Source organism: Canis lupus, chromosome 11 (assembly GCF_011100685.1).
Source record: "Canis lupus familiaris isolate Mischka breed German Shepherd chromosome 11, alternate assembly UU_Cfam_GSD_1.0, whole genome shotgun sequence".
NCBI classification, from domain to species: domain Eukaryota; kingdom Metazoa; phylum Chordata; class Mammalia; order Carnivora; family Canidae; genus Canis; species Canis lupus.
This window is the reverse complement of record NC_049232.1, coordinates 50887009-50914879: the sequence shown is the minus strand read 5'-3', so window position 1 is coordinate 50914879 and position 27871 is coordinate 50887009. Positions and strand designations below refer to the sequence as shown.

The following is a 27871-nucleotide window of genomic DNA, read 5'->3' as shown; positions in this document are numbered from 1 at the left end:
GAAGTAGCAATACAGGTATATTTTATTTCACATTTTATTAGTAGACAGATGGGCAGAAAAAGACAAAATAAACCACTAAAGGGGAAGTTCAACACAAAAATGCATCAGATAATCTTTTCTCATAAGTTAAACTGAAGAAAAAACATCTACAATTTCAGCTAAGAAAACTATTAAAGTCAGGTGTGTCCTGCTGGTTTCAGAATAGTTGAAAATTGCATCTGAATCTTTTTGTAAATGTAAACCATTTTTATCAATGGGAGGGGAGGGGAGTTAACTTCCAGTGGAGAACTACACATTTTCCCCTACAATCTCTTACTGTATGTGTCCCAAACATAGGAAACCAGCAAATAAAGAAGCTAGTAATTTCCAGGGAAGAGGTAAGAAGGGACTACAAAAAGTCTGGCTAATAGAAAAGAACTCCGGAATGATATGAAATAGGGTGGGAAGACTTTGAGAAGCAACAACGGAATCATGATATTACTTTCTCCACCCAGCCTCAAAACACACAGACCTGAAGAGCATCGAGAGGCCTCCACTAGAATCAAAAGGAATCTAAAAAATACAGGATTCTGAATTTGTGAACACCAAATAATCAGCACAACTGTACTTACAAGGTTCTGGTCTGAGCCTGAGACCTCCCAAGAAGAAAAAAAATTACATGCTCAAGTTTTCTTTTGCCACAGGATATGTTCTCAGAGCTCTGGAACCAGCATCTGGGTTTTACAGGTCAGAGTTACCAGAATGTCCACCTCCTAGCCAATCAACACATGCCAGTCTTTTCTGGAACTGATTGTACTCTTATCAGAGGCAAACCCTGTCCTCAACAGTAACACCCCAAAGGGCTAAGAGGTATGACCTCCACCTGGCTCTCTCGCTCCCTGAGTCAACGTGCGACAGAGGCCAACAGGGCCTAACAGGACAGGGCTGAGCAATGCAGCACCTTCTGCAATGCTAAGGTGCCTGGCCTGCTCTGGCAGAGAAATGCTTTCATGGTAAGGGAAAAAATAAAAGCCTCAATTTTAGGGCTCCAAGAGAAGACCAAGCTACTGGCTGTAAATGTGTGTGGGGATAATGGGGTAATCAGAGCATTGTGAGACACTTTGGGCTTCAGTAGATAGGAAGGTTATCTGGAAGCATTACTTAAGCGTGGGGTGTAAAAAGCTAGTTCCAACAACCTTCTGTTGGAATTTGTGTTTGTCACAAAGAACTGCCCTGTTCTCGGAATCTGACTGGAATCGCTAGATTCAGGGGTGTAAGCAGTCCTAGCCCCATGGGGATTGGACAGATTCTGGGAACCAGGCTCAACACTATCCCATACGATCCTTTGCATGTTCCCACTTAATAACAAATCAAACTTTCGAGGCCAGAGAGGTCTGCTGGGTATTAGTCAGCAAATGTTTGGAGTCTGAAGAGCGAATGAAAACCCTGAGATCAGAAAGGAAGGAGGAGCTAAGGAAGTAAGCATTACCTACTCTGTTCTAGGACCCATCCTACCCCTGTCCTTCATCAACCCTTTGGTTCTTTCTGAGCTATGATCTGGAGACAAGTTGACACCAGTACACAGGGATCTGGAGGAGGACTGTAACCAGTCTCTGCTCCTATTTTCCTTCCGAAGTTTGTAATTTTACATTATAATGATTTTCCCCACTGAAAGAACACTGCCCTCCTAAGAACTGGCCCACTCCCAAGAGAAAGAAAAATCACTGCCAAGTTCTGAAGTCCCTGGTTGGTGAAGGCTGATGGATCTCAATATTGATTGAAGTAACACGTGTTTGAGACGGGGGAAGTCAAAGCTGCAGCCACTGCACAGTTGGAAGATCTAGCCGCTGCCCAGACACTGCCTGCAGCCAATTCCCTCGGCCCTGCCAGAAAAGTCCAAGCAGCCCGGGGCAAGTTCCATGCACAACTTTCGCTTGCCCTCCACAGCCAGAGTACATTGAAAGGAGAGAGAAAGTCCAGGTCACATCCAACGAGGAAAAGCGGGAACTGGTCACTCATGTCTCCTATCCACAGCTATCACTATCAGCATAAGCAGCTCAATGAAAACCAAAATCTTAACACATGCACCTAGGAATAATACTGAGTAATTAAAACTGGCTACTTACACTCTCACCATGAGGATTTTTAAAAAATCTTTGAGGGAAAGGCCATGTTCACATAAAACAGATGTTTGTTCACCCAACAGTGGTCACCAGCAGTTTTGACTTTTTTCCCCAGCAGCATCAACCAAAATTGGCATAGTGATTTTAAACTTGTTCCCATCACTAAGACTCCACACACACACACACACACTAATCTCCACTCTCTCCCCACTCCCTCGGGGTGGGGAGGGTAACAACTCTGTCTTTTAAAATAAATAGCAATCAAGTGCTCAGTTCTATGTAAAGTATGAATATTTATTTCAGGCTTTAGATCCCAATCGATTTCAAAAAACAAAATCTGATCTTTTCTCCTCAGAGTAGCTGAGGCCCCCTGTGTTAGGATGATTTCCTGGAGGCTGAAGGGGCTCTGTGCCCTTAGGGAACACATTTTATCAGGCTTATAGCACAAAGTCCCTGACGCCCACTGTATCCCAGCCTTAAGAAGGGAAAGGAAACAAAATTCACCACCATGGGGCTGATCGAATGCACACACACTAATGTAAATGAGCAGCTAAACCTTGGCAAATTTTTTTAAAAACGTTTGTTTTGTGGGGTTTTTATGTTTTTTTTTCCATTTTCTTTTGCTACTCAGCATATGCAGCATTTGTGAACTTCCAACGGGTTCCCAGCTTTAAACACATTAAACGTCTCGATGAAAGACTACTTAATTCTTCAAGAATCTAAAAACAGACCAAACGTGTTTTGCTGTGAACACTCTGTAGAGACGAAGTGAGGCAAGAGTTTGGGTTTAAAGAAGGAAAAAAAAAATCAATACAGTGATGGAAGGGTAAAGAATGCAAGAATTCAGACATTCTGTAGAGGATTACTTTCTCTCCATTAAGAGGTCCATAAAAAGGAGCAAACTGAGATCCATAAGGGGAGTCAGCAGGAGCCATGTTTGTTTTTCCCACCCCCGGTGATAGGTTTTTGCTGAGGGGCCACTGCTAGGTCCCCACTTGCTCCCCTCCCTTTGGCCTGAGACGGCAGGGCAGTACGGGGCACTGAAGGAGCACGTCACGACTCCTCATTCCCAGAATCATCATCATCATAGCAGTCGGCATCTTCCTCCTCCTCATCTTCATCATCGATGTCATCGTCGTACAAGTCGTCATAAAGCAAATCTGAGCTGTTGTCATTGGAAGGCACTTTAGTTTTGATGCAGTATTCCGCCAGGGTCGTGGGGACCTTCACTCCATCCTTTTCTGCTTCGGCTTTAGTGGCTGAAACCTGTTTCCTGAAGGGAGATAGTTTATGTAAGTCTCTGTCTTGAAGGTGGATTTACAACTGGCTTTTCTTAATAATCAAGGTTCCTTATTTTAAAAAAAAAAAAAATTATGACTCAGGTTTCTGATTTTCAGTGCCTATCCTAAAGCATGGGACAGTTACTACATCACAAGTTCTCAGCCCATCAGGTACCATTTTGAAGAAGACTTAATGACCTTTTGAAGAGTATTTAAAGGCAGTGGATCTTGGATATTGGTTAGCCAAAAATGACCTCAGAGATTTTTTTTTCCCCTGCTTGGTCTCATACCAAACAGTCCAGCAACTCTTAATTCAATAATCCTGCCATTTGCACTTAAAGTAGATTCTAAATAGCCTCTCTTAGGTTCCAATATCGCCTGACACACCTTCCTGCCACTTCATTCCCATAACCCCAAATATAGCCATCCTGATTTTTTTTTTCTTTTGAATTACTCTGAACAGCAGTTATTTTTCTGTGTGGATCAGTTGTTCTGATTTTACACATGGTTGGCTGCTTATATTACTCATATCTTAACTTAGAAATAGCCTGTTCTGACAACCCAAGTTAAAGCACCCACCTAGGGATCCCTGGGAGGCGCAGCGATTTGGCACCGGCCTTTGGCCCAGGGCGCAATCCTGGAGACCCGGGATCGAGTCCCACATCGGGCTCCCAGTGCATGGAGCCTGCTTCTCCGTCTGCCTGTGTCTCTGCCTCTCTCTCTCTCTCTGTGTGACTATCATAAATAAATAAATTAAAAAAAAAAAGGCAGCCACCTAGTCACTCTTTCACATTATGCTACTTAACCACTATTAGTAATTCTTATGATCTTCCCCATTTGTTAATCTTTCTGTCAGTTTCCTTCCCCTACCCATTCCCCTCACTCCCCAGTGTGACTTTGTCTTTCTTACTGCTATTTCCCTAATGCCTGTAATACAGCTTGGCACATACAGCTCTGCCAAAAAATAAATAAAAATTTTAAAAATACTGACTGGATGGATGGAAGGGTAAAGTTTCCTTCAAGAAGTATGAAAATCTGGGATCCCTGGGTGGCACAGCGGTTTGGCGCCTGCCTTTGGCCCAGGGCACGATCCTGGAGACCCAAGATCGAATCCCACGTCAGGTTCCCGGTGCATGGAGCCTGCTTCTCCCTCTGCCTATGTCTCTGACTCTCTCTCTCTCTCTCTCTCTCTGTGTGACGATCATAAATAAATAAAAATTAAAAAAAAAAAAAAGAAGTATGAAAATCTAAGCCATCAAGGGACTGAGGAAACTGATCTTAAAATAACAAACCACCACCCTCTTACCTTCCTTCTGCTGCCTTTATTTAGACGGTTCTCCATTGATCTTGCTGTCTGTCTTACTTTGCCAAGCCTGACATCCTGCTGTTGCTGATGCATCCTGGCTTGAATCTGTTCCTGGTTTTCACCCCCATTCATTCCCCTTCACGCTGACAGCTCTCAAACCATCAGGCTCCAGCCCCTATCTTCTGAGCTCTACACCGTTGAGAAAACCTTTGGGATGTCTCCACCCTCGTGTTCCATAGGGACCCTAACTCAGCAAGTCTGCAGTTACTGTTTTTGACCTCTATGGTGGCTTCTCCCATTTTTCTTTTAAGAGTATTACTTCCTAAAATCATAAACCTCACTCCAAAGCCCTATTTTCAAATGTTTTCTCACTGCCACTGCCTCGGTGTAGTCTTCATTTCAGCTTCTCCCTATCTCAGCCTCCTCTAGTCAACTAGATTCTTTCAGAACTCTAATTTTCCCTTAATTTTTACCCCATCGGGCAGCCTGGGTGGCTCAGTGGTTTGGCGCCGCCTTCAGCCAAGGGCCTGATCCTGGAGACCCAGGATCTCTCCTCTCTGTGTATTCTCATGAATAAATAAATAAAATCTTAAAAAAAAAATTTTTTTTTTTTTTACTCCATCACTTCTAAGATTAAGGACCAAAGCCTTATCATGACTTCAATGTCTTTTAAGGTCTGATGCCTCTCAAAAAAAAAAAAAAAAAAAAAAAAAAAAGATCTAATGCCTGAGTTTCCCATTACTTCCAAAAGGAGAATTTACATTCAAGCAACGTAAAGCTGCTTACAGTTCTCTTATCATGCCATGCTGTTATCTCCCCATGTTTTAGTAAGCCTGTTTTTCCCTGCAGGGGCTTTTTTTCCTTCCTCTTTATTACTTAAAAGTATTGGTTATGAGGTATTACCTCTCCTAGAAACTCCACAACACTATATATTCCTTCCACTGTAGCTTGGTTTATGCTTAAAAGTATATATTTGCACTCATTACATGGTCATTTATTTATTTACAAATTCTTGCTAACTAAAGTGTGAACTGCTCAAGGAGAAAGACTGCCTTCATGACCTAAAAGGATACCTGACTTCATGAAGCTAGTACATAATAAATGTGGAAAGAAAGAATGAGATAAACCCTTAAATTAAGAAATAGAATACAAATGCCTAGGGATATTAATTCTTCACTTACTAAATATTACCTTTCTTTGAACACCAAGCTCAGGCTTTAATCCGGACTACTTTATGAAGCATTCCTATCTTTTAATCTTCAACCTTACTCCAGCTCCTCGAAATCTCTAGATCCTTACTAATTATACTAATTATCTTTGATCTTTCAAATATACCAGTCACCTACGTGGCTGGTAAAAACAAAATATAGGTGCCCAGATTTTAGCTTTGTAATCTCACTAAATGATATGATTATAGAAGGGGGGCCTAAAGATGATTCTATCTAGTGGGAAGAAAACGCTGAGAGCTGCTGATCTATATATTACTCAACTATATTTCTATGCAGTTTTCCTTCCATCATATGGCATCATGCTGACTAGAGTTATAAAGAGGGACTCTATTTGTATACATTGAGGTGCTTACTAAACTATGCAGAGAATGTGATAGAACTATCCTTGGGGCTTTATTTTAAGGGTACAAAAATGTAACAGTACTAAGGAGAAATGAATTTATTGCAATTCAAGTATCGATTCTTGGCTATTGTTAAGAAAACCTTATGTTCTACTCAGGATATGATCAAGAGATGAATGGTCGAGCCCCAATCCCCTTCCTACGTTTTTCCTTCTTTTATACAGATGATAAGACCCCAAAAATTAACTGATAAAAGGTCCTATGAGGGGTGACAGAGCTGGGGTAGATTCCAAGTCTCCCAATGAGAGTAAGCTTCTATGGCTCTTTAAACCATAAATAACTAGTGTTGCTAATAATGATGACACCCAGAAGATACTTGTTGCTATGGTCAAAAGGGCGAATAAACTATAGGGCTTCATTAAATTTTTTGAAAACAAAAATATCTAGAATGTCTGGAATACTTTGGGTGTTTGCTATGCTTAATGAGCATGCTGAAACTCCTGAACAGTGTCCCTAAAAGATTCAGAGGCAGTCTGTAAACTTCACTGGTTCAGAACCTGGAAGTTCTGGTTCCCAGGAATCACATCTGTTGCAGCATTATCTTCCAGTGTGTGCCATCTCCAAAGCCAAACTCATTAGGCTCAGGCAGAAATCTCCTCCCAAATAATAAATCTATTTAGAGAAATGGAGTGGATATTTAAATTTGACTTAAACCCTTGGTTCTAGGATATACTTTTAGTTCTGTATGAGGACTTGAAGTAGTCAAATGGAAGGTAAGACAAAGCACCTTACCTAATGATTTCAGCATATTCTTTGTCTTTTCCTTTACTGTCCCTCCATTTCCTGAACATAACCGAAGCATCCACATTAGCTGGGGAGAAGGTGTTGGGCTCATTGAGCAATGAGATTACACTTAACAGGATAGTCCTAGAAATGGGGTGGAGGGAAAGAAAAGGGTCAGCTACAAATATTCATATTTACAAGATCCAAAAATACTGTGCTTTTAAATTTAATATAATATTTAAAACCTCAGGGGAATATAAATAGAATATAAAATTTTGTTTTCAAAACTCAGCTGGCTAGGCTAGAAAAAAGCTGCTAACTAGGAGACAAAAAATCTGTGAGCCTCACATAAAGGTCATGTTGCAGGGCACAGAATAAACTCTGTAGAAGGCAGGGTTTCAAATGGCTACATGTTCCAATCTGCAGAAAGTGGAAGCCTGAAAGCTTTTCAAATAATAAATTTTAAAGACTACAAATTAAGTACAACAGGAAAAAGCAAAAGCAAAATTAAAAAAAAAAAAAAAGCTTCAAGGCCATCCTTTTTGGGGAGTAGGTAAAAATGATCCTGCTCCATACATCTACTTCATTATTAACATGGCTGCTTAAGAGGATCTGAAAAATGATGTTACGTATAAGTGTATTTCTTTTCCATACCTCTAAGGGAAGGAAGACACTTAAGCAGGAGAATGGAAGAAAACAATAACCCAAACATGGAAGAACTAGTTTCTGAATAATGGAAATCTTTATTCAAAAATATTTACTAAGTACTTAATGTGTGCCAGAGACACCAACAGTGAGCAAGTTAGATGCCATCCCTTACCCCCAAGGTTTGTAAATATTGTGAGAGATATAAACAGGCAATTTTCATCCATAGATAAAAAACAGACACCTTAATTCCACATTTTTCTGTTAGAAAAATAATCAGAACAGGTTCCAAAAAGGTTTAAAATTATTACCAAGCTTCTTTTCCCTAAAAGCTCAGTGCATGTTAAGGCAAAAAATTAAGGGGAGAAAAATTAAATTTCTCTACCTTTTCTCATTGGTGTGAGGTTATATATTGTGTTGTTGCAAAATAGCCTTTGCTCTTCCCCCAAGCAAAAAATAGAGGGAGCCAGGCAATTAGATGTTTGATTTGATGAAACCTTTTCCTTAAAAGGGTAAAGAGTTTCTGTTATGTGATTATATTATATAAGGTACTTTCATACAAAGGCACTTTCAGACAACTTTCCCGTCTAGTTAAAATCCATTTGTCACAAACACTCACACCCCTTCAATTAGCTTAAGAATAACTCCTTGTTGCTCCCCCCCCCCCCAAGATCTTCCTGGATTTCTTCAGTAATTACATTATAAAATAAAGATTCAAAGAAACTGATCCCTGCCAACGATGGGAATGGACTGACATAACATCCTAGAAGCAAAAAAAAATGTGTGCAGAAAACTCCAAAGGGCTGCCTCAGAAGAAAACATCTACAAAACCTGTTAGAAAGATAAGCAAGATAGGACAAAGTGTGGTATAAAGAGGAGAAAAGGAAAAGTTTTAATGGTCTAGATCCACATTGCATACAACTTTCTGTGATATAAATGTATAATCTGTATTATCCAGTATGATAACCACCAGCCACAAGTAGCAAATAGGCACTCATAAAGGCAGCTCCTACAACTGAAGAACTATATTTTTCACATTTAATTTTAGTTAATTGAAACAGCTACACGTAGGGGCACCTGGTTGGCTCAGTCGGTTAAACACCTGCCTTTGGCTCAAGTCATGATCTCAGGGTCCTGGGATTGAGCCCCACTGCAGGCTCCCTGCTCAGCAGGGAGTATGCTTCTCCCTCTGCCTACTTCTCCCCCCTGCTTGTACTCTCTCTGTCAAATAAGTAAATAAAATCTTAAATTAATAAATAGCTACATGTAGTTAGTGGCTACCACACTGGACAACTATTAAAATACAATTTTGAAAATGGTGAGTACCCATTGCTAACAAAATAAGAACTCACTTTTTCCTTTTTACAAATTTATATTCAATTAGCCAACATATAGTACATCATTATTTTCAGATGTAAAGTTCAACAATTCATCAGCTGCTCATCAGTAACTCATTCACTTCTAATACCATATACTTCTACACAGAAATCCAAGATGCTTTCAGAAAAAAATGTCAGGTACTATAGTGGACCGTGAAAATAGTTAACCCAGCACATCTTCACTTCTTTTCTTCCTCTGGACTGCAAGATAGTTTTTTTTTTTTTTTTTTTAATGGGGAATCCATTCTGTTGGTTCTGATGGGGTTCATCTTCCCCTTAAAATCATGCCATACCCTCAAGCACACAACCTGTGTGACCATAGCAGAGATATACCAGCAAGTGCTGGCCAAAGGATTCCATTGGCCTAGCCATGATGTTGGTTTGGGGGGTATGCATGTAACCCAAGATGGGCCAATCAGAACACTGGTAGGAACTATGATGTTCTAATCTAATAGCAGAGAGGCAATTTTTATTCTTGACTGAACTGAAAACTGTGAGAATAAGGAAAGTCTAGAATAAGTGGCAATCTTTATCACCAAGTGGTAAGAGTATGCCTAGTAACAAGGCCAGTACAGCACAAAGCAAAATTGGGACTTTTTTCTCTAACAAAGATTCCTGATGTGATTCGTATGTAACACCCTATCTAAAGTTTCCCAATCAGTATGTTGTGGATGAGTACAGGTCAATTATTTATCGATTCCCATAGGTAGTTGGGTAGGTGGGAACTGGGATAACTTGAGCCCCTGAAACTACTTCTGGTCAAAGGAGCATCTTCAGTTTACTACACTGTGATCTACAAATACAATAGTTTCATTTTCATCTATGTATCATGACTGGAAAAGATCTGGGAGTAGGGCAGCCCGGGTGGCTCAGCGGTTTGGTGCCTGCCTTCAGCCCAGGGTGTGATCCTGGAGACCCGGGATTGAGTCCCACGTCAGGCTCCCTGCATGGAGCCTGCTCCTCCCTCTGCCTGTGTCTCTGCCTCGCTCTCTCTCGGTCTCTCAAGAATAAATAAATAAAAGCTTAAAAAAAAATCTGGAAGTAATGTCATACATACTTCAAACTGTCTAGCATTTGTACCAAAATCATTTGACACAGGCATCACTGAAGATATGTGGTAGACAACTCTGCAAGGTATTATTAACCCTATTTTTAAAAATAATTAAAAAAATAATCCTTACACCCATTGTGGGGCTCAAACTCAAGACCTCAAGATCAAGAGTCACATGCTTTTCCCACTAAGTCAGCCAGGCACGCCTTAATTCTATTTTTACAGAATGGAAAAACTGAACTGCTAAGACAATACTAATAAGAATGTACAACACAAAACTGAATCCTGCAACTTTTCCAAAGGTTATTTTATTTATTGCCATTTTTGGTTTTAGTTTAAGTAACTCTATGCCCTTCTCTACTGTAGGTTTAGAGAACAGACTGGTCTGGTTGTCCAGACTTATCAGTGTAAGTGTTTAACATGTGTTATAAGACAGACCTAATCCAGGAAGGATTTGGGTTAAAAATGAGGAACAAAGGGTTAAGTGTTTTCAATTATTGCACAATTCCTGGATTTAGAAATACTCCCATAACCACCATTCCTGGATTTAGAAATACTCCCAGAAATAAATGTGTTCCCTCCACCCCTGCTTTAAACCAGGGCAACCGACTATGATAGGAGTTTTCAACACAGGTAATCCAGAGCAAGATAAAAAAATTCTCAGAGGAGACAGATTCAGACCAAAGGATAGGCAAAAGCACTCTATATAACCTTCAGGTTCATTTTTCTTTTCAGAAACATATTTCTGGGGGGGAACCCTGGGTGGCTCAGCGGTTTAGCACTTGCCTTCAGCCCAGGGCGTGATCCTGAACACCCAGGATCAGGTCCCACATCGGGCTCCCCACGGGGAGCCTGCTTCTCCCTCTGCCTGTGTCTCTGCCTGTGTGTGTGTGTGTGTGTCTTATAAACAAATAAAATCTTTTTCTTTTAAAGTAAAAAAAATCTTTAAAAATCTTTACATTTTTTTTATCTTTTTGGTTCGGCAGATTTGGCTATCCTTTTTTGCATAAAAATAAGTTTGTAAATAAAGACACCAAAAAAAAAAAAAAAAAAAAAAGAAGACCAATTAATCTCCAACCCCCCTCTCACACACATACACAGGCAAAGAGCAAACTTGCAAGTTATGAAGTTCTATAGAGTTCACATATGTTTTTAAAAACATCAAAACTAAAGTAGTATTTAAAAGAGATAAGAAAAAAAATAAAGGAGATAAGAAATGAGAATTAGGGCACTTAGGTGGCTCAGTCAGTTAAGTGTCTGCTTTCATCTCAGGTTGTGATCCCAGGGTCCTGGGATCAAACTCTGTTGCAGGGCTACCTGCTCAGTGGGGAGCCTGCTTCTCCCTCTCCCTCTGCCACTCCCCCTACTTGTACTCTCACTCTCTATCAAATAAATAAATAAAACCTTAAAAACAAAAAAATAATAAAATCAGAATTAGACATCTGTGACCCCATGAGTAATATGTATTTGTCCCTTTTCAACATATAGACAATGGTCAATGGGTAGGGTCTGCCCCCCCACACACACACCTTTTAAAGTAACCTCTAAAAAAAAAATAATAAAAAATAAAGTAACCTCTACATCCAATGTGAGGTTTGAACTCATGACCTAGAGATCAAGAGTCGCATGCTCTACTAACTGAACCGGCCAGGTACCCCAGCCCCGCCCAGTTTTTGGCCTCTCTTAGCTATTATATCACCACAAGTACAACTTTAGGAGGAAGAGTATAAAACTGGCCCCAGCACAAGTAAGACCTGGCTTATGAGTCTCCTGGAAACTAAGCAGACAAAAATTGGAATTTTGTACGGTTAAAGACTGGCATTTTTCTTCAATATTATACACATATCCTCCAGGCAGCATGAAGTAGAAAGTGTTCATTCTTAAAAGCCTAAACATAGTTTGCCTCATTTTTTAAAAGAGATTTATTTATTTATTCATGAGAGACAGAGAGAGAGAGAGGCTGAGACATAGGCAGAGGGAAAAGCATGAAGCCTGATGCAGTACTTGATCCTAAGGACCCCAGGATCACGCCCAGAGTCGAAGGCAGATACTTAACCACTGAGCCACCCAGGTGTCCCTACTTTGACTCTTAAAACATACATATACACAGGAAGAGAAATAGAATGGCTGATTGAGATTCTTAGGTTTTACAGGCATACCCTTATTTGATGAAAACTGATAGGCAACTATTAAGAAGTGAAGGCCAATGCCTGACCCTTCCAGTTAACCCAGGTCCTTTTAATCTCTCACTTATACCATTTCAAAAGATGGACCTGTAACACCAGAAAATGACCTGTTAAAATTCAGTCCTTTTTACATATTTTCAAGATGGGAGAGGAATTTATTTATTTTTAAAACAACAATGAGGTTTTTTTTAAAGATTTTATCTATTAAAAAAAAGATTTTACCTATTTTTTTAAGATTATTTATTTATTTATTCATAGAGACACAGAGAGAATGAGAGAGAGGCAGAGACAGGCAGAGGGAGAAGCAGGCTCCATGCAGGGAGCCTGACATGGGACTCGATCCAGGGTCTCCAGGATCACGCCCTAGGCTGCAGGTGGCGCTAAACCGCTGAGCCCCCGGGGTTGCCAGATGGGAGAGGAATTTAAAGAGGACATCAGGGATGCCTGGGTGGCTCAATGGTTGAGCATCTGCCTTTGGCTCAGGGTGTGATCCCATGGTCCTGGGATCAAGACCCAAGTCAGGCTCCCTGTATGGAGCATGTTTCTCCCCTCTGCCTGTGTCTCTGCCTCTCTCTGTGTGTCTCCCATGAATGAATAAATAAAAATTTTAAAAATATAGAGCATATTATGGCAAAGAAGTCTGTTATGAGTGGGGAAAATGTGATTTTTTGTAAGGGTTTTTTTTTTTTTTTTTGAGTGTTTGATGAAGATTTTACTGTCAGACAAAATAGAAACTGATGATCAATTCCTAAAACTCTCAGGAAAATTCCAACATGCAGGACTGAAAAAGTAAGTTTGTTCCACATAACTGAATTGTCTCTTTCTAAAATTTAAATTCAATCAATAACAAAATGTATTACTGGTTTCAGAGGTAGAGGTCAATGATTCATCAGTCTTATATAACACCCAGTGCTCACAATATCATGTGCCCTCCTTAATGTCCATCACCCAGTTACCCCTTCCCCCACCTAGCAACCTTCAATTTGTTTCCTATGATTAAGAGTCTCTTATGGTTTGTCTCTCCGATTTTGTCGTTTTATTTTTTCCATCTCTTCCCCTATGATCCTGTTTTGTTTCTTAAATTCCACGAGTGAGATTATATAATTGTCTTTTTCTGAATGATTTATTTTGCTTAGCATAGTACCCTCTAGTTCCAAACATCCACATGGTTGCAAATGGCAAGATTTTTTTATTTTTGATAGCTGCAGACATTGATGGTATAAATATTGGGAGTGTAGGTGCCCCCTTTGGATCACTACATTTGTTTCCTTTGTAGGTAAATCCTTAATACTGAAATTGCTGCATCAGAGGGTAGCTCTTTTCAACTTTTTGAGGAACCTTCCACACTGTTTTCCAGAGTGGCTGCACCTGCTTGCATTCCCACCAACAGTGTTAGAGGTTTCCCCTTTCTCCACATCCTTGCCAACATCTGTCATTTCCTGACTTGTTAATTTTAGCCATTCTGACTGGTGTGACGTGGTATCTCATTGTGGTTCTGACTTGTATTTCTTTGTTGTGGAGTGATGCGGAACATTTTTTCATGGGTCTGTTGGCCATTTATAGGTCTTCTTCTTTTATTTTTTTTTTTTTAAGATTTTTTATTTAATCATGAGACACACAAGAGATAGAAAGGCAGAGACATTGGCAGAGGGAGAAGCAGGCTCCATGCAGGGAGCCCGATGTGTGACTTAATCCCAGGACTCCAGGATCACGCCCAGAGCCGAAGGCAGATGCTTAAGCACTGAGCACCCAGGTGTCCATTTTTAGGTCTTCTTTGGAGAAATGTCTGTTCATGTCTTCTGCCTGTTTCTTGATCAGATTATTTGTTCTTTGGGTATTGAGTTTGTTAAGTTCTTTATAGGTTTTGGATACTAGCCCTTTACCTGATAAGACATTTGCAAATATCTTCTCCCATTCTGTCGGTTGTCTTTTGGTTTTGTAGACTGTTTCCTATGCTGTGCAAAAGGTTTTTATCTTGATGACGTCCCAATAGTTCATTTTTGCCTTTGTTTCCCCTGCCTTTGGAGCTGTGTCTACAAGAAGCTGCTGCAGCTGAGGTCATTGGGGTTGCTGCCTGTGTTCTCCTCTAAGATTTTGATGGATTCCTAGCTCATATTTAGGTCCTTCGTCCATTTTTAGTCTATTTTTGTGTATGGTGTAACAAAATGGTCCAGTTTCATTCTTCTGCATGTGGTTGTCCAATTTTCCCAACACCATTTGTTGAAGAGATGGTCTTTTTTTCCATTGGATATTCTTTCTTGGTTTACTGACGATTAGTTGACCATAGAGTTGAGGGTCCATTTCCGGGTTCTCTGTTCTGTCCCACTGATCTATGTATCTGTTTTTGTGCCACTACCATACTGTCTTGATTACAGATTTGTAATGTAATAGAGCTTGAAGCCCAGGATTGTGATGCCATCAGTTTTGATTTTCTTTTTCAACATGCCTTTGGCTACTCAGGGTCTCTTCTGATTCCATACAAATTTTACGATTATTTGTTCCAGCTCTGTGAAAAAAGTATTTTGAAGGGACTGCATTCAATGTATAGATTGCTCTAGGTAACACAGATATTTTATAATATTTGTTCTTCCAATCCATGAACATGGAGTGTTTTTCCATCTCTTTGTGTCTTCCTCAATTTCTTTTATGAGTGTTCTATAGTTTTCTGAGTACAGATCCTTCGCCTCTTTGGTTAGGTTTATTCCTAGGTATCTTATGGTTTTGGGTGCAATTGTAAATAGGTTTGACTCCTTAATTTCTCTTTCTTCTGTCTTATTGTCTATAGAAGTGCACCTGATTTCTGTTCATTGATTTTATATCCCACTACTTTGCTGAATTCCTGTATGAGTTCTAGCAATTTTGGGGTCGAGTCTTTTGGGTTTTCCACACAGAGTATCATGTCACCTGTGAAGAGTGAGAGTTTAATTTCTTTGCCAAATCAGATGCCTTTTATTTATTTTTGTTGTCTGACTGCTGAGGCTAGGACTTCTAGTACTGTGTTGAACAGCAGTGGTGATAGTGGACATCCCTGCCATGTTCCTGACCTTTGGGGAAAAACTCTCACTTCTTCCCCATTGAGAATGATATTAATTGTGGGCTTTTCATAGATAGCTTTCATGACATTGAGGTATGTTCCCTCTATCCCCTATTTTGTCAAATGCGTTTTCTACATCTAATGAGACAAACATGATTCTTGTCCTTTCTTTTATTAATGTATCACAATGATTGATCTGCGGATGTTGAATCACCTTTTATCAAGGAGTAAATCCCACTTGATTGTGGTGAATAATCCTTTTAATGTGCTGTTGGATCCTATTGGCTAGTGTCTTGGTGAGAATTTTGCATCCTTGTTCATCAGGGATATTGGTCTGTAATTCTCCTTTTCAGTGGGGTCTTTGTTTTGGGGATCAAGGTAACGCTGGCCTCAGAGAAAGAGTTTGGAAGTTTTCCTTCCATTTATAGTTTTTTAAACAGTTTCAGAAGAATAGGTGGCAATTCTTCTTCTTTCTTTATATGAGAGAGAGAGAGAGAGACGCGCGCAGAGACACAGGCAGAGAGAGAAGCAGGCTCCATGCAGGGAGCCTGACGTGGGGCTTGATCCCGGGACTCCAGGATCAGGCCCTGGGCTGAAGGCGGCGCTAAATCACTGAGCCTCCCCCACTGCCCAGCAATTCTTCTTTAAATATTTAGTAGAATTCCCCTGGGAAGCTATCTTGTTTGTTGGGAGACTTTTTTTATTGCTGCTTCAATTTCCTTGCTGGTTATGGTCTGTTCAGGTTTTCTGTTTTTTCCTGTTTCAGTTTTGGTAGTTTATATGGTCTCTAGGAATGCATCCATTTCTTCCAGACTGCCTAATTTGTTGACATATAGTTGCTCATAATATGTTCTTATAATTGTATTTTTTTGGTGTTGGTTGTGATCTCTCCTCTTTGATTCATGATTTGATTTGGGTCCTTTCTTTTATATAGGGTGGAAGAGCTGAGAAATGTGGTGGCCAAACAATAAACACAGCAGAATAACGTGTATAACATTCTTAAGGAAAGAAAGAATGACTCTGAAATCTTATACCCAAACTGCCATTTGAAGTACCATGGCAAAAAACATGTATACACACCCATAAACATAAGCATGTAACATTTTGAACATCTAAGATTTCAGGGAATATAATAAGGCTCTAAGGAGCATTTTCCTGGAGAAATAACTAATGGACAAATTCAGCCAATGAATAGATCAAAGGAAGTAAAATAATGGACAGCAAAAAGTGAATTTACTTCATGGTAGGAATAACTAATGGACAAATTCAGCCAATTAATAGATCAAAGGAAGTAAAATAATGGACAGCAAAAAGTGAATTTACTTCATGGTAGGAATAAGAAAATTTTAAAACTAGGATTATGTTACAAAACAGTATAGATTATAAATGTTATTAATCCTGACAATAAAATATATTTTTTAAAAATTTATTTATTTGAGAGAGAGAGAGAGATTGAGTGAGTACACACACAAGCAGGAGGGGGTTCAGAGAGAAGGAGAAAATGAATCTCAAGCAGACTCCCTGCTAAGCATGGTGGCCCACATGGGGCTTGATCTCATAACCCTGAGCCGAAATCAACAGTCAGATGCTCAAATGACAGAGCCACCCAGGCTCCCCATTAACAAATATTTTTTTAAAATTTTGTGTGTGTGTATATACACACACACACACACAAATTTTTAAAAATATTTATATATATATAAAATATATTTATTTTATTTTATTTTCTATTTTTTTTTTTTTTAGAGAGAATCAGAACCCGAGTGGGATAGGAGAGACAGAAGGAGAATGAGGGAGAGAATCTTTTTTTAAGATTTTTATTTATTCATGAGAGACACACACACACAGAGAAGCAGAGACACAGGCAGAGGGAGAAGCAGGCTCCATGCAGGGAGCCTGATGTGGGACTCGATCCCAGGTCTCCAGGCTCACGCCCTGGGCCAAAGGTGGCGCTAAACCACTGAGCCACCTGGGCTGCCCATAGGAGAGAATCTTAAACATGTTCTATCCTGAGCATAGCACCCACAGGGGGCTCAATCTCATGACCCTGAGATCATGACCTGAGCTGAAATCAAGAGTTGGATACTCAACTGACTAAGCCACCCAGGTGCCTCAAAAAACAAATATTCTTAAAAGTCAGGAAGAAAAGGGGGAAAGAGAATAGAAATCAGAATAAGTATGCTGATTTCCCTTTCCTTTTATTTAGATCTAAGTGTCAATATGCCGGTTGACACTGAAAAATCAAGTAATAGGATAAGTAGGTTAAAGGTACAAATGATCAGCTATAATTGCATGATGTAAGGTATATGAGACATGAAGAAGTAGAATATACGAATTCTGCTGATGATCATATAAGATCCTGTGTAAAGCAGAGGTCTTTAATATATCCATGCACCTGGGATATATAAAGTATCACATCAGTTCTCCTTTCCAGCTTCCCTTTTCACAATTGCTCTTTACAAAAGAAATGCATACCTTTCACACATCCCAAATATTCCTAGGGTGCATTGCCCAGAGGTAATGAAACATATGGTATATAAATGAGAAATTTATAAAGCCAACTGTTTTTCCTTTCTCAAATAATTTTGTTAGAAGTGTAGAATAATGTTAAAAAAAAAAGTATTTTGGTATATGATGAAGTACAATAAATTCAGATATGTATAGACTGGATCTGCTGGAATTATATTTTCATTAAAATGAACTTTCTAATTCTATCTGAAATGCATTATCACTGAGGGAGAGTCCCATTAAAACATAAAGTACAGGGAGTATGTGGTGATTCCGTATTTCACAGACATAATAAACTTATGGCAAGGTTCTATGCCTGATCTATCTTAGAATTCAGGGGATGCCTGGGTGGCTCAGTGGTTGAACATCTGCCTTCAGTTCAGGACATGATCTTGGGAGTCCTGGAATCAAGTCCTGCATCGGGCTCCCCAAAGAGCCTGCCTTGCCTCTCTCTCTGCCTAGGTGTCTGCCTCGCTTCTCTGTGTCTCTCATGAATAAATAAAATCTAAAAAAAAAAAAAAAGAGAGAGAGAGAATTCAGAACATGATGGTTGTCACGGTAAAATATATTAACACATTTATTTAAATTAAAGAGGGGAGGCACTTTTTTTCTGATTTAAAAAATACATGAGTAAGATGTGCTGAAATCCAAAATATATGTTTTCTCAACTCTAAGTACTGAACAAGGTACCTAAAGGAATGCGTAATCAGCATAATCAACACATAATCAACAATAATTTGATATGCTTCAACAGATGCTTTCTTTAGTATACACTTCCCAGAATGAGAAGTAACTTGGTAAAAACTGGTACGAAATCTGTGTAAGTCAAAAAACTTCCAACTTTTATTTTTAACAAAAGTGGAGTTCTAATGGAGTTATTAGCTTTTCTCATTAAAAATGACTAACAAAGGGGTACCCAGGTGGCTCAGTCAGTTGAGGGTCTGACTCTTGGTTTCAGCTCAGGTCATGATCTCAGGGTTGTGAAATCGAGCCCTCTGTGGGGCTCTGCACAAGGCATGGAGCCTGCTTAATATTCTGTCTCTCCCTCTGCCCCTCCCCCCTTAACAAGAAGACTAACAAAATGACAATAAATATATAAACACACAGACACACACGGATGTTGATTTTGACCAATCTCCCGTGCAGAAGAATTTGAAATAAAATAAAATAAAAAAAAAAAAAAAAAAAGAATTTGAAATAATTTATACAGATACCTCAGCCTCATGGAATTATAATTCCCATTCCTTGTATCTGGGTTACACCTATGTCCTCCTTCCTTCGAAAGAGTACAGAATGGGATGGGAAAAACAAGTAACTTTATACAGAAGAAATTGAAAAACCGAATCCTAGCCAGTAATGAATGTTAACATCAACAGTGACAAGTCATGTTGATATTATATACCCTTTATACAACGTAGTAACAATATATTTTACCTCCATGGTCTTCCTCTCCAGCACTCATAACCCTACCCTAGTAACCAGGAAGACATCACAAAATTTCAGTTGAGGGACCTTTTTACAATACCTGATCAGTACTCCTCAAAATTGTCAAGGTCATCAGAAACAAGGAAAGTCTGAGACTTTCACAGTTCCATAAGGAGACATGCCTGTTAAATATAACATGGTATCATGCATGGAATTCTGGGGAACTATCTGTACTATCTTCACAATTTTCAAAAATCTGAAACTGTTCTAAAATTCTTAAAAGTCATTTAAGAGAAAACATCAACAACAAAACCACAATGAGATCCCATGTCACCCACTATGGTTAGAAACAAAAATAATAGCAAGTGTTAACCAAGATGTAGAGAAACAAATTCTCAAACACTGTTGGTAAGAATGAACTATTTAGTGTAGCCATGTTAGAAAACAGTCTGGTAATTCCTCAAAATTTAAACACTGAGTTATCACATGACCCAGCAATTCTATTCTTAGGTATATATCCAAGGGAATAAAAACATGTATATGTAAAAACAATGTTTATATAACAGCATTACTCATAATAGCCAAAAAGTGGAAACAACCCAAAGGTCCACTGACTGATGAATGGATAAACAAAGTGTGATATAAGCATTCAATGGGGGAACACGTGGGTGGGCTCAGTGGTTGAGCGTCTGCCTTTGGCTCAGGTCTTGGTCCTGGGGTCCTGGAATCAAGACCCACATCAGGTTCCCTGTGGGGAGCCAGCTTCTCCTTCTGCCTATGTCTCTGCCTCTCTCTGTGTGTGTCTCATGAATAAATAAAATCTTTTTTTAAAAAAGCATTCAATGGAATTCTTATTCAGCCATAAAAAGATGAAATACTGATTAATGCTACAACAAAAATGAACCTTGAAAAGATGCTAAGTTAAAAAAAAAGAAAAGATGCTAAGTTAAAGAAGTCAATCACAAAGAAAAAGTCAATCACAAAATACTACATATTAAACGACTCTATTCCTACAAAATATCCAAACAGATATATCTATAGAGACAGAAAGTAGACTAGTGCTTTCCTAGGGTTGCAAGTAGAAGGGTGAAGGTTGAGGGATAATGGAGTGAAAATACTAAGAGGTAGGAGTTTCTTCAGAGGTAATAAAAATGTCCATGGAGCACTTCAGTGGCTCAGTCAGCTAAATGTCTTTTTTTTTTTAAAGATTTTATTTATTTATTCATGAGACACACACACACACACACACACACACACACAGGCAGAGACACAGGCAGAGGGAGAAGCAGGCTCCATGCCGCGAGCCCGACATGGGACTCGATCCCGGGTCTCCAGGATCACGCCCTGGGCTGAAGGCGGCACTAAACCGCTGAGCCACCGGGGCTGCCCTAAATGTCTGACTCTTGATCTCAGGTCTTAATCTCAGGGTCATAAGTTCAAGCCCCGAGTTGGGCTCCACATTGGGCATAGAGCCTATTTTTTTAAAAAAAAGTTCTAAAATTGATTGTGGGGATATTTGTATCTCTGCCTACATTAAAGAACAGTGAACCGTTTACTTAAAATGGGAGACTTGTAGGGTATGAGAATTATATCACAATAAAATTGTTTTTGTTTTTTATAAAGACTGACTCTGATTTTTGCCAAATTCAGAAGGAATTATTAAAAGGATTTAGTTTTGCTGCCATATAAGATTTTATTCCATTATCACATGTAAATATAGTCTTTAATCATTGCATCCAATATATATATTTATGTTACATACATATGTTAGTCCTTGTGTGTGTGTACACACACATGTATATAGATATATATATGTGTGTGTGTACACACACACATGTATATAGATATATATATTCTTGGGTGTGTATATTAGTATATATAATTTATATTACCCATACATATAGATTGAAGCTGTATTTCTGCCTCATTCTAGCAATGTAATAATTATTCATGGATACATGACCTAACTGAAAACAAAGGTCTATATACTTAGTTAAAAATTCATTTCTAAATAATTATTAAATGTAAAAAGTATACTGAAAGTATAATATACTTGGTTTTTTTTAGTATAATATACTTGTATTGTTTTTAATCAACTTTAATCATGTCAAGATAAAAATCAGTTTTGTCACAAGCAATTAAAATATATATAGATTTTTATTGCAGAAAAATATTATAGGATAAACAAAATATATAAGGCTATCAAACATAAAAATTTCAAGTATTAGGATAAAACTCTGTAGGGATAGTAAAATGGAAATTAAAATGCCAAGTAGAAAAAAATGTATTTTTTAAATATTTAAATTTGAGATGTAAAAAAACCATACCTAAAAAACAAACAAATCACCAAAAAAATGCTGCACCTAAAAACATGCTACAGTGGGGATGCCTAGTGGCTCAGTACATAAAGCATGTGACTCCTGATCTTGGGGTTGTAAGTTCAAGCCCCACATTGGGTACAGAGATTACTTAAATAAGATCTTAAAAAACAGAACAAAACATGCAACAGTGAACACAGTTTTTTTTTTTTTCAAAATTCTTTTAAGGGTTAAGTGACCAACTCCTAAATATACAGACTGCTACTCTAAACAAACAAATGGTTAAATATCCATCTATTTATATATAGTTCAACAGATTAACAGATGGATAATCTCAATATTGTACTGTATGTTAACTAATTAGAATTTACATAAAAATCTGAGGGACGCCTGGGTGACTCAGTGGTTTAGTGCCTGTCTTCAGCCCAGGGCGTGATCCTGGGGTCCCGGGATCGGGACCAAGTACCACATTGGGCTCCCAGCATGAAGCCTGCTTCTCCCTCTGCCTATGTCTCTGCCTCTCTCTGTGTGTGTGTCTTTCATGAATAAATAAATAAAATCTTTAAAATAAATAAAAATAAATGAAAAGACAAAAATAGATAAAGAGAATTAAAAGAAATATACAAGCCCTTCAAATCATTAAGAAACATGGAAGCTCTTTTAAAACCAGTTACGTATATAAAGTTGTGAGTTTGTAAAGACTTAGATTTTTCTGCAAAATATAATAAGAATAAAGAAGCAATCAATCTAAACATGACTTCATGAGATCCAAAGATGCAGGATGGAACTAAGATAATGTAAGAGGAAGAATTCAGACTAGAAAAGTTCTTCCAAGATGAACTTAAAGAAATGAGTAACAAATGCATTATTGCTCTGTAAATACAACTCTTCAAAATGATGCAAATGTGTTAAAGCTCTAGCAGAAGACAAAACCAAGTACAGAAAGGATTCTTTGTACTTCTTAAAAGATAATATAAATCTTAAGAACCACCTAAAAACCAAAGTATTCCTTATGTAACCCCTTACCTGACATTCTGAGTAGGATTCCACCTTTCAGAGGGCAGTTCTCCACTCTGTGGGTCATCTACAGGCGGATGAAGAATCGAAATGCATACATCTCCATTCTGTGAGACACAAACATCACATTCAGTAAATACTCAAAAATATGATATAAACTTAATTATAATTCCCTCAGGATGTGGACCAAACTCACTACTTTTTAATATTTTATCTATTTATTTGAAAGAGAGAGCATGAATGAGCACGAGCAGGGGGAGGGGCAGAGGGAGAAGTGATCTCCCTGCTGAGCAGGGAGCCTGACACAGGGCTCCATCCCAGGACCCTGACCTAAGCAGAAGGGAGATGCTTAACTGACTGAGCCACCCATGTGCCCCTTAGTTCATAAATTTAAAGCATGGGACCTAATCCACATGTACATGTTTAAGTCAAACACATATGGAATGCCTACCATATACATCACAGACTGTTATTCAATACAAAAGACTAAGATAGTCACCAATCTCAGTCTAAAATTCTAAATTCTAAATAATTAGAGGTATAACTATATGAAGTGTAAAAACCTTGTATATACAACCCAAACTTAGACATACACACAAAATACACAACCGTATCAAGATAACAGATCACTTTTAGAAGAATAAAATTTTAATAAAATCAATACCAAACACTAAATTCTAAAACTCTATACTATCATTAGATGCCATGAGGAAGGCTTAAAAAAAAAAAAAAAAAAAAAAGGAACAGAAACAAGGAGAGAGAAACTTAGGGTGTATTTGGATAGATGATACCTAGCAAGTATCATCTGTGGAAGTGTGGAAGACAAACTAAAGGCTTAGTGTTTGAGAAAGCTTTGAGATGGGTCTTGAATATTAAGTACAATTTTAACAACTTAAGGAAAATTTAGACATGAGTTAACCCAGAGAAATACGCCAACACCATAAACGGAATATGCTTGGGTAGTTGTAGTTTTTTTTGAATTGCTACGGTAACAAATCACCACAAACTTAGTAGCTTAAAACAACAAAAACTGATTGTTTTACACTTGTAGGCCAAAATCTGACACTGTTCTCACAAGGCTAAATTAAATGTGTCAGCAGCAATGCACTCCTTTCTGAAGCTTCTAAGAAAAAAAAATCTCCTTCCTTGCCCTTTCTAAGCTTCTAAAGGCCACCCACACTCCTTTGCTCTTGGTCCCCTGCCTCTAATCCTCAAAGCAAGCAATGTTGCATTTCTCGGGGCCTTTCTTCCACAGTAACATCTTTAACTCTGGTTTTCTGCCTACCTCTTCCACTTCAAAGGACTCTTTGAGTTACACTGGGCCCACCTAAATAATCCAGAATGACCTCTTTATTTTATGGTCAGCTAATAATTAGCAAATTTTTCTTCACAGGTTCCAGGGAATGGGATGTGAACTCCTCTGAAGTACTGTTATTTTACCTACCACAGTAGTGAAGAACTCACTTGTAAAGAAAAATGGAGCACAAAAACTAGACCAGAGGAATAGTCACTTTGTTCTGTGTTTGATATGTATATACATAAAATTTCTGAGCAGTGGAATGACATATATAGATTTGTACATAGAAACAACATATTAAAAGATGGGCATCTCAGTTGATGAAGACAAAGCATTTGACAAAATCCAACACTTTTTCATGATAAAAACACTCAAAACACTATAAATAGAAGGGAAGTATCTTAACACTGTAAAGGGGATTTAAAAAAAAAAAAAACCCAAAGCTAGCATTATACTAAGTGGTGCCATCTTTCCTCCTAAGATCAAGAGCAGGAGGACAAAGATAACCCATTTTTACCACTGCTATTTAACACTGTCCTAGAAGTTCAAGCCAGAGCATTAGACAAGAAAAAGCAATAAAAGGCATACAAACTGGAAAGGAAAAAGTAAAATTATTTCAAAAATGACAAAATCCAAAGAATTCACAAAAAAGCTACAAAAGCTAATAAATAAATTTAGCAAAGTTGTAGGTATAAGATCAAGATTCAAAAATCAGGTTTACTTTTTTATATGCCAGCAATAACCTAAACAGGATAACTTAAAAGGGATATTAAGAAAACAATTCCATTTACAATGGCATCTAAAAGAATACCTAGGAATAAATCTAACCAACGAGGTGAAAGACTTATATACAGAAAAGTATAAAAACACTTCTCAAAGAAATTAAAGACCTAAGTAAATAGAAAAATACCCTGTGTTCATGAGTAGAAAGACAAGGTTAACATAGCAATATTCCCCAATTTGATCTACAGATTCAAGGAAATCCTAATCAAATTCTTAGCTTCCCTTTTTCCAGAAATTTACAAACTGATCCTAAAATTTACAGAAATTTAAGGGACCTACAATAGCAAAAACAATCTTTAAAATAAAAAAGAATAAAAGGGTGCCTGGGTGGCTCAGTCAGTTAAGTGTCTGACTTTGGCTTGGGTCATGATCTCAGCATCCTGGTATTGGTACCCACATTGGGGGGGAGGGGTGTCTCCTTGTCCTTCTGCCCCTCTCCCTGCTCATGCTCTCTCTCTCAAATAAATAAAATCTTTAAAAAAGAAGAAGAGCAGGAGGAGGAAGAGGGAGAGTAAAGTCGGAAGACTCACACTTTCTGATTTCAAAACTTACTATGAAGCTAAAGTCAACAAGAAAGTTTAAGACTAGCATAATGACAGACTTATAGGTCAACAGACTAGAACTCAGAGTCTCTAAATAAATCTATACATCGATGGCCCACTGATTTTTTTTTTAAAGATTTGTTTGTTTATTTATTTATTTATGATAGAGAGAGAGAGAGAGAAGCAGAGACACAGGAGGAGGGAGAAGCAGGCTCCATGCCGGGAGCCTGACACAGGACTCGATCCCAGGACTCCAGGATCGTGCCCTGGACCAAAGGCAGGCGCCAAACCGCTGAGCCACCCAGGGATCCCCTGGCCCACTGATTTTTGACAAGGATGCTAATAATTCCATTCCATGGGGGAAAGAATAGTCTCTTCAACAAATGATGCTGGGATAACTGGATTTTCAAAAACAAAAGAATGAAGTTGAATTTGTACCTCATACCGTATACAAAATTAACTCAAGATGGAACAAAGATCTAAGAGCTAAAATCATAAAACTCTTTAAAAACAAAACCAGGGGTGCCTGGGTTGCTCAGCTTGTTAAGCAACCGACTCGATGTCAACTCTGTGACGATCTCAGGGTTGTGAGATCAAGTCCTGCCTTGGACTCATGCTGGGCATGGAGCCTGTTTAAGATTCTCTCTCTTTTATCCTTCCTCCTCTAAAAACAAAACAAAACCAAAAAATAGGGGTAAATCTTCATGACCTTTGATATGGCAATGTATTCTTAGATAGGACACCAAAAGCAAGAGCAACAAAGATAACCTAGACTTCATCAAACTGAAAAACTTTTGTGCAAAGGACATTATTAAGAAAATGATAAAATAACCTATAGATATAAAGGAAGTATCTCCAAGTCATATATCTGGTAAAGGTTTAATATCCTTAATTATATAGAACTCCTGCAACTCAAAGAGAAAAAGATAAACCAGTCAATTAAAAATGGGCAAAGGACTTTAAGCATTTCTCTATGATACATAAATGGCCAATAAGCACATGAAAGGACGTTCAACATCATTAGTCATTAGGGAAATGTAAATCAACAAAAAGATATCACTTCGCATCCCCTTATAATGGCTATAATTAAAACAAAAATAAATAACAAATATTAGTGAGGATGTAGAGAAATGGGAACCCTTATACACTGCTGATAAGAATATGAAATGGTTCATCTGCTGTAGAACTATCTGGTTGTTGCTCAAAAAGTAAAACACAGGGGATCCCTGGGTGGCTCAGCGGTTTGGCGCCTGCCTTTGGCCCAGGGCGCGATCCTGGAGTTCCGGGATCGAGTCCCGCGTCGGGCTCCCTGCATGGAGCCTGCTTCTTCCTCTGCCTGTGTCTCTGCCTCTCTCTCTCTCTATGTCTATCATAAGTAAATGAATAAAATCTTAAAAAAAAAAAAGTAAAACACAGAATTATGCATTTGATTCCATAATTCCATTCCTAGATGTATAAGCAAGGTGTATAAACTGAAAAAAGTACTTCAGCAAGTACATGTATACACATGGTCACAGCATCACTATTCACATAACCAAAAGGTAGGCAAAGTCCATCAATAAATGGATATAATGGAGTATCATCCAGCCATAAAGATTAATAATAAAAAAAAAAGATTAATCAAGTATTGGGGCCCCTGGGTAGCTCAGTCGGTTAAGCAGCCAAGTCTTCATTTCGACTGAGGTAATGATCCGGCAGTTGTGAGATTGAGCTTTGTGTCACGCTCTGCACTTTGTGTGAAGTCTGTTTCAGATTCTCTCTCCCTCTCCCTCCAGCTTGTGCGCACTCTCTCTCAAATAAATACTTTTTTTAAAAAAAATGAAGTACTGATACATGCTACATGCAAGAACTTCAAAAACATTAGGATAAGTGAAAGCCACAGACAAAGGTCACATACTGTATGATTCCATTTATGCAATCTCTACACCCAATGTGGGGCTTGAACTCATAACCCGAGGATAGAGTCTCATGCTCTACCAACTGAGCCAGACAGGTGCCCCTCTGTATGATTCCATTTATAAGAAATATCCAGAATAATAAATACACAAGGACAGAAAACTGGGTGGTGGCTGTCAGAAACTAGGACTAGGGTACAATGATAATAGGGACTAGGGTAAAATGGTAATGGGAAGAAATTGCAGTATGGGTAAGGTGTTTTATGCATGAGTGATGGAAATACTCTACAAAAAGAGGGGATAGTTACACAACACTGGGACCATGAACTAAATGCCACTGAATTATGTTCATTTTAAATGGTTCATTTTATGTATGTAAATTTCATCTCAATAAATTATTATTTATTATAATTATTATTTTTAAAGGGTGGGGGAAGTTCTAGGTCTCCAGAAAGTCAGTGTTTTGTTTTGTTTTTTTAAGTAGGGGAAGGGGCAGAAGGAGGAAGCAGACTGGCTGGAAGGTAGGGAGCCTGACATGGGGCTCCATCCTAGGACCCTGAGATCATGACCTGACCCAAAGGCAGACACCTAACCAACTGAGCCACTCAGGCCCCCAGAAACGTATTCTAAAATGTAAAATGAAGGCTATTTAGCCTAGGTCCCCTCCAAATCCAATTAAACTGAAATCTCCAATATTCTTTATTTTTAACAACTTCTCCACAGGATTCTGATACGCAGCCAAATTTGGGC

The 27871-nt window shown here is 38.5% G+C and overlaps 1 protein-coding gene across 1 annotated transcript in view; it reads right to left on the bottom strand.

Moving 5' to 3' along the window:
• The window catches only part of UBE2R2 (ubiquitin conjugating enzyme E2 R2), a 123545-nt gene continuing 95674 nt past the window's right edge, over window positions 1-27871 (bottom strand). The window contains exons 3-5 of the mRNA XM_038552623.1: window positions 22614-22711; window positions 7051-7185; window positions 1-3375 (exon numbers count right to left, since the gene is read on the bottom strand). Of these exons, the coding sequence (XP_038408551.1) occupies window positions 3156-3375; window positions 7051-7185; window positions 22614-22711 (453 nt within the window). The 3' untranslated portion in view covers window positions 1-3155. The remainder of the gene's footprint in view (window positions 3376-7050; window positions 7186-22613; window positions 22712-27871) is intronic.